This window comes from Octodon degus, unplaced genomic scaffold (assembly GCF_000260255.1).
Source record: "Octodon degus isolate 3935 unplaced genomic scaffold, OctDeg1.0 scaffold00091, whole genome shotgun sequence".
NCBI classification, from domain to species: Eukaryota; Metazoa; Chordata; class Mammalia; order Rodentia; family Octodontidae; genus Octodon; species Octodon degus.
This window is the reverse complement of record NW_004524667.1, coordinates 6,259,325-6,266,939: the sequence shown is the minus strand read 5'-3', so window position 1 is coordinate 6,266,939 and position 7,615 is coordinate 6,259,325. Positions and strand designations below refer to the sequence as shown.

The window sequence follows — 7,615 nt, the reverse complement described above, 5'->3', positions numbered from 1 at the left end:
TTTTTTTTTTCCCCCAGAACTGGGGATTGAACTCAGAGCCTTGAGCTTGCCAGGCAAGTGCTTATCCTAATGAGCCATCTTCCCCAGCCCCCATTTATTTTAGTACTGGGAATCAAACTTGGAACCTTGCACTTGCCAGGCAGATGCTGTGCTGCTGATCTATATCCCTGGCCCTGTTCTCTCTTCTTTCAGACAGGGTCTCACTATGCAGGTCAAGCTGGCCTTGAACTCTCTTCCCCCCCCACCCGCCTCCACCCAGGCAGGCCTCAAACTCTCAGCAGTCCTCCTCCTCAACCTCCCAAGTGCTGGGATTGCAGGCACGTGCCTCCTCTGCCGCATTTAGAGAAAAATGGTTTTGGTTTTGGAAATTGAACCTATGGCCTTCCACATGTTTAATTTATCCTCTACCAGAGAGCTACATCCCAGCCCCTAGAGAAGTGATTTTTAAGAAGCAAATTCATTGATCTACTAACATAAGAAAATGTGGGGTATGCAGCTAACAGCTGAAAACTCTAACCACCCTCCACCTAACCTGAGTGTGGTTTCTTCTCATATAGTCAGCTAAAATTAAGGCCAAAGTCCCTGAAAAGTGACACCATTTTCAAAAATAACTCAGAAATGTCGGGAAAAAAAATCCCTGTGGTCCTACATGGAGTTCATGCACAGACTTAGAATTCCTTCCCTAAGGCTTTGCTTTTGCAGAAAGCATTTGTTTTTTGGTTTCTCCCCAACCCCTGTGCTCTCAGGATTGAACCCAGACACTTCACACTTAGCTACATTCTAGCCCTTCATTTTGTAAGACCTCCCTAAGCTGCCAAGATGCCCAAGCTGGGCTTGAACACATGGACTTCACCTCTGTCTCCCTCAGCCTCTCTGCCCTGGGATTGCAGTACAGCGCCACAGCTGGCTCACAGAGCCTCATACTCAGTCAAGTGCTCCAGTCACACCATCCTTTTTTATCTGTGGCTTCTTAGTAAACTTTGTTTTGTTGTTGCTGTTGTTTTGGGTTTGTTTTGTTTTGTGGATTCTGGGAATCAAATTCAGGACCTCGCACCTGCCTGACAGATGCTGTGCCACTGAGCTATATCCACAGCCCCACTAAATTTTATGTTTTTGGTAGGAATTCCAATTATGAGAGATAAATTTGCTCCTTCGTGATATGTATTGTAATTTTTTTTTTTTTTTTTTTTTTTTTAATTGGGGATTGAGCTCAGGCCCTTGCACTTGCCAGGGAAGCTTCTTCTACTAAGCTACCTCCCCCACTGTATTGTAAATTCTTAACTTTTAACATTCTTGTTATATTCTTGTTGGAAGTGTTCTCCCTGGGGCTTAGTCTGCAGGGAACCTTTTTTTTTTTTTTTTTTTTTTCCTTCCATTCTGGTGAATTGAACCCAGGGCATTGTGCATGCCAGGCAAGTGCTCTGCCACTGAGCTTTGTCCTTAGGCATTTTATTTTACTTGCTTTTGATCCAGGGTCTCCTTGAATTGCCCTCAGCATGGGGGGAGCCCACTGGTTACAGAGTAGACCTGAGGCCCTTCTCCCCTGTGGACGTGATACTGAAACAGACTGTTAAGGGAAGGAGATATGGTTTCAACCCTACTTTCTTGCTTTCCCCTTAGTGCCCTACATGTGGGAAGTGTTTCTCTCAGTCTTCCAGCCTGAACAAGCACATGCGAGTGCACTCTGGAGACAGACCGTACCAGTGTGTGTACTGTGCAAAGGTAAGGGCCTGCGGGGGCATCAAGGGGAGAGGAAGCACAGGGCCTCCACCCTGAGCTACAACCACAGCCCTCCTTATGTTTCAGGACTGGGTTCCACAACATCCTTAAGTTATTGGCTGAATGAGAATCTGTGATCCCCCTGCCTCAGCTTCCCAGAGTGCTAGGATTACATGTGTGTCACACATGCCCCATAGAAGAGACTACATCATCTCTGTCATGATGTCATTTACAGTTCTTACATTAAAGTCATAAAAGAAATAGACCATCTCAGAGGGACTTGTACACACTTCAAATAGGAATGAAACATTAATTAGGAAGTCAGGGATGTAGATTAGTGGCATAAGCACCTGCTGGCAAGCACAAGTCCTAGGTTCAGTTCCTCCACACCAAAAAAAAAAAAAAAGCACGTCGCTTTGGGAAACTGGTACTTGTAGGGAAAAAAATCAGCATAGTTAAGTTAAACAGGCTGAAACATAAATAACTGTGGGAACCCAACACAGATTTTAAAAAGGTGGCCAGAGGCTTGGTGGAAACAGTCTTTCTTAAAGGGTAGCTTTGTCCCATCCCACGGGGTTTCCAGAGCAAAGACAAAGTACCCCATAGACTGTCCTGTTTCTGGAGTTCTAATTTTGAGGCCCACTCTGTACTCCTACCTAACCTGGAAAGGAAGCATGCTCTGAGGGGGAAACTGAGGCCAGCTAGGCTATCTGGTGATCTGGCACCCTCACTGAACATTCAGTTCCAGTTCATTCCCCACAGACTGAGCACCCCTGGGTGGTCTTCGTTACTGAGTGGTGACCTGACTGCTCATGTGGCAGTCCTGGGGGCCCTGCTACTCAGACACCCCACTGAGTAGCTACTCCCTCCCTCACCTACGTTCACGTTCACCAGTTCACCTCATGTTGTGTATTACTGCCACTGAACTCAAAGAATAAAAGGCATAACATTTTTAACATGCCAATAAGTGACAAAAATCAGAAAATTAAAATATATGGTAGCAAAGATTAAAAATAAAGGAAAGAAAAGATGTGACCAAGAATGTGTCAAACAAACGACAAACCACAGTAAAATGCCTGGGAATCTAAAACTCACATCTGCTCTGGAAAATAGTTCAGCAGTTTCTTTGAAAACTAAACATGGGGGCTGGTGAGATGGCTCAGTGGTCTAAAGCACCTACTTAGAACAAGCTTAGCAAAGCCCAGGGACCGCGGTTCAATCCCCAGCACCACATGCCAGCCAGCCCGGCCCCTGGTGGGCTGAGCTGGCCACACACACAAATAAAAAAAATTTAAAAAAAAAAAAAAGAAAGAAAACTAAACATGGTCAGGTGTAGGGGCTACAAACCAGGTGTGCAGGTGAGAGGGTGGTGAGTTAGAGACCCCAGCCCTGGGGAACACACCTGATCTCAGAAAGATCAACCAAGGGGGTGGGGAGATGGCTCAGTAGAATAAGCGCTTCCCTGGCAAGCACAAGGGCCTGAGTTCAATCCCCAGTTCCACCAACAAAAAAAAAAAAGAAAGATCAACCAGACTTGCGACTATCTTGAGACAATCTGCAGCTACTTTCCTGAGCTCTTCTCCCGGGAAATGTTTAGGATTTTTTTTTTTTTTTTGCGGAACCGGGGATTGAACTCAGGCCCTTGCGCTTGCTAGGGAAGTGCTTATTCCACTGAGCCATCTACCCGGCCCCAAACATGTTTTTGGGTTTTTGTTGCTGCTGTTGTTGTTGCTGTTGTTGTTTTGCAGAGCCAGGGATTGAACTCAGGCCCTTGCGCTTAACAGGGAAGCGCTTATTCTACTGAGCCGTCTCCCCAGTCATAGGATTTTTTTTGATATGTGTTTGCCAGGCAAGCACTTATGCCACTGAGCTATCTCCCCAGCCTCTCCCAGGGAAACGAAGGCTTTTATGTCTGCACAAACCTGTACATAGTATTGATAGCAGCTTTATTCATAATAGCCCCAAAATGGAAGCAACCCAGATGTCCCTCCACAGATGAGCACCAAAACACAGTGGGCTTGTTACACTTGTTGCTGAGCACTGCTCGGCAGTAGAGAAATGAACTGGTAAACATGGCCTGGCAGGTCTGTGCTGAGTGGGAACGAGAGAGTTGACAGCCTCAGCTGAAGGGCCCGTCAGAGGAGCTCTGGCTACAGGAGGACTGTGCGGGGCTCTGGGGCTTGGTGCGGGGCTCTAGAATGGTCAGGTGGAACCACTGAGGGAAATCAGCCACGGGGTAGACAGATGTGTTACCTTTTTTTAAATTTTATTTTTTTGGTGGAACCAGGGATTGAACTCAGGCCGTTGTGCTTGTCAGGGAAGGGCTTATTCCACTGAGCCATCTCCCTGGCCCCTAATTTTTTTATTTAAAAGAAAACCAAAAAAAAAAAAAAAAAAAGAAAACCAGTAAGGTATTAAGTTATGCTAAGACCCTGGCCACCATTTGCCTCTTCTTTTGTAATGCAGTTGGTCTTGGCTTTGTTCAGACCTGATTGCTCACAATTTGGCTCCTGGGGCTGGTGTCAGATTATTAAGAGTCCCGGGTGATGTCAGCCCCTGGAGAACTGTGGCTAGCACACCCAGTGCTCAGAAGGAGCCAGAATGACCAATCGGCTCAGTCCCTTTTCATTAAGGCTGCTGCTGACCAGCTGACTAAGGACGCTTCTATAGCCTTGAAATCTGAGATTCTCAATTAGCCACCTAAGGGGCAACATAAGTGATCTATAAGGGTGAAATTAACCTGCCTTCCTGGGGGTCCAGCCCATGAAAGTCTCTTCTCTCTCCCTCTGTAGAAGTTCACTGCCTCCAGCATCCTCCGCACACACATCAGGCAGCATTCCGGGGAAAAGCCCTTCAAGTGCAAGCACTGTGGCAAATCTTTCGCATCACATGCTGCCCACGACAGCCACGTCCGGCGCTCACACAAGGAGGATGAGGGTGGCACTTGCAGTGTCTGTGGGAAAACCTTCCCCGATCAAGAGGCCCTGGACTCCCACGGAAAGGTTCACGAAGACTGCTTGCCCCCAGAATGCGAAACCATGTGAAGGCAGAGGACTTGGGTGCTTTCTCTCTGTGTCTCATTGTGGGTGTGTCACAGGATCAGATGGTCTTAACCCTGGATGAGAAATGGAGAAAAAGAGCTGGCCAGGCTGAGGGGACTCTTGAGGGCACGCTTTCCACAGGTGTTAGCAGGAGTAGTATGGGGGGACTAGGCCTGAACAGTGAAAGCTTAAAGATGACAGGGCCTGAGGGTCCAAAAACAGCATCTGCCTGAGTAGCACAGATGCTCCTGCAGCGCAAGGACAAGGCAGAGTCCTTGGTTTCCTGCCAGAGGAGAAGCCGGCTTCTCTGTTATATGACATGGGCCCCCAGACGCACAAATTCTGCCAGTCCTGTACCAATTTCCTCATAAAACTGCATTTACTCAAGCTACAGCTGGCTTATTAGTAGTGTGATTAAGTCTTCGCCTGTGATGGGGCTAGGGAGATGGCTCAGTCTCTCCCTTAATGGAAGTGATTAAGCGCTTCCCTGGCAAGCACAAGAGCCTGAGTTTAATCCCCGGTTCTGCAAAAAAAAAAAGTCTTCACCTGTGAGTTAACATTTTGACTTTATTTGGATTAATTTTAAACCCTGCGTCCCTCCCCCTATACACATGGCGCATGGAAGATAAAATACTTTGCAGCACATAAAACTACTTAGAGCTGATCATTCACTGCCATCTGACCAGGGAAGAAAGATTACAACCAAATGAACAAAGGCTAAAAATAAACCTATTTATGTTGCTCTGGTTTTAAACTTGACTACATTTCTCAGAAATAAAGGTGGACTTTTGTTCAGGTCTTTGTAATGAGTTCATGCTGATAGCATAGTGTGAGGGCTGGGAGAAGCCTCTGGGAGGTGCACGTTCAGGTGGGTCCCCCAGGGCTGGTGTGGTAATCAGGATCAAGGGCTAGCCTGGAACATGCTACCACTGGGCCTGCTGCTTTACGGGTGCAGAAACCTAGGGATGAGGTAGTGGTGGGAGGCCACCTGTCCCTGAGGGAGGAACCAGGTATGCCCCACTGCAAAGGCCAGCCTTCCCACCAGCTGAGATTCCTGACTGGGAAGCCATTCTCCCATCCTCTCCTGTCTTACTGTGTTTTTGTTTCATGTGGTTTGGGGATTGAACTCAGCCTTGTGCATGCTCTGTGCCCCTGAGCTACAGCCCCAGCTCTCCTGTTCTAGACAACAGAAGCAACAACAGACTTTGAAATGCTCACACAGAAAACTACCTTGAAAGCAGAATAAACAAGATCCGTTGCCACCAGGTGTGGCACATGCAAACCCAGCACTCAAGAGGCTGAGGCAGGAGGATCTCTGCAAGGTCAACACCAGCCTGAGGGACAACCGGCTTGAGTCCCCCTTCTGTCCCTTTTGGATAGGAGCTAGCTTTCCCCCAGTACATATATTCTGCTCTTTAAAAAAATAAAAAACCTGCCTGAGCTGCAAAGTGAGCTCAAGGCTAGTCAGAACTGCAGAGGCCCTGTCTCAAAGACAAAAAGAAGGGTTGTAGGTTGTTCTAAGACTTAAATGAGGGCCAGCCTGATAGCTCAACGGATTAAAGCACCTGGTTAGGCAGAGTGCAGTGGCCGCCGGAATCCCCATTGGCCCTGCCCCTGGGGCACACTGAGATGGCAGTTGAGACTGGGGGTAGTGGTGCACCAGTAATCCCAGTGCTTGGGAGGCTAAAAACAGGAGGATCACTAGAGTCTGATCTACATAGTGAGACCCTGTAGACCCTGTCCTAAACACGGGAGAAAAAAAGACAAATGAGGTATACTTGTATAATGGGTGATATTAATAAATATTTCCTCATTAAACTGTTAAGGGAGCCACAACTGTGCAAATGCTATTGATACTACATCTTTTTGCTTTGCTTTTTTGGTCTGGTCTCATTTTGTAGCCCAGACTGTCCTTGAACTTAGAGTAGCCATCCTCCTGCCTCAGCCTCCCTGGCGGGTGGGATTCAGGAGAGCACAACCAAGCCTGGCTAACAATAAAAAACTTAATTAAAATGCAACCTTTTTAACCTTAGCCATTCTCTACTGAATCAGAAAGCCTGTGGGTGGAATGTGGCAGTTTGTACACAGTTTGGGAACCGTTGCGTATTTATCTGATTGTTGCTTATCTGATTTGTCCCAACGGGGAGGGGATGAAATCGGCAGCGGGGTGACTGGGCAGAACCAGAGCTGCTCCTTTGAAGACAGCGTTAGATGCAAAGTGGAGGCGGCGCTGCATGCCCGCTGGTGGGGGTGGGGGGCTCCCCAGAGTGTGATGGGCAGCTGCGCAGGGCCATTATGGACGGAACTCAGGGAAGTCCCTGTCAGCCCTCTGCTTAGGCTTTTCTTTCCCTGTGAGTCTATATCTGATGATAAATATCTGTCCACTCATTAGAATAGAATTTGGACTCTGGAAAAATAAAAAGGCTTAAAGTAGACTGGCAAGCCTGATGCTGACGGAGCTCTTGCGGGACTCTCGGGGTGTCCGACGAGCCAGGGAGGCTGGCATCACAGCGAACAGAGCTGTCAAGGCAGCAGGTGTCTGGGCTCCGGTGGGCATAAGATCAACCCAGGGAAGGCACAGGATGCCATCCACAGTGTGATAGAGCTCAAACCATACTGTCCTGGACCACCTGTTGCTGCTGGCCCAGTTTTGATTTGATAGGTTGTAGGTTGTCTTAGTTTTCTCATTGCTGAGACAAAATACACAACATCCAGAGTTAAAGGAGGAAAGCTTTATTTAGTTCACAGTTTGTGGAGATTTTAGTCCATACTTGACAGCTCAGGAACATCCCAGGAGAAACAGTTCCTGGCAGGAGAAGATGGCAAAACCAGCAAGGTCCTTCACAGCAACTTTC

General features: G+C 47.6%; 1 protein-coding gene across 1 annotated transcript in view; it reads left to right on the top strand.

Annotated features, from left to right (window-relative positions):
- Prdm14 (PR/SET domain 14) overlaps positions 1–4,763 on the top strand; it is a 22,619-nt gene extending 17,856 nt beyond the window's left edge. The window contains exons 7-8 of the mRNA XM_004637573.2: positions 1,621–1,722; positions 4,512–4,763. Of these exons, the coding sequence (XP_004637630.1) occupies positions 1,621–1,722; positions 4,512–4,763 (354 nt within the window). The remainder of the gene's footprint in view (positions 1–1,620; positions 1,723–4,511) is intronic.
- The last annotated feature ends 2,852 nt before the right edge of the window (positions 4,764–7,615 follow it).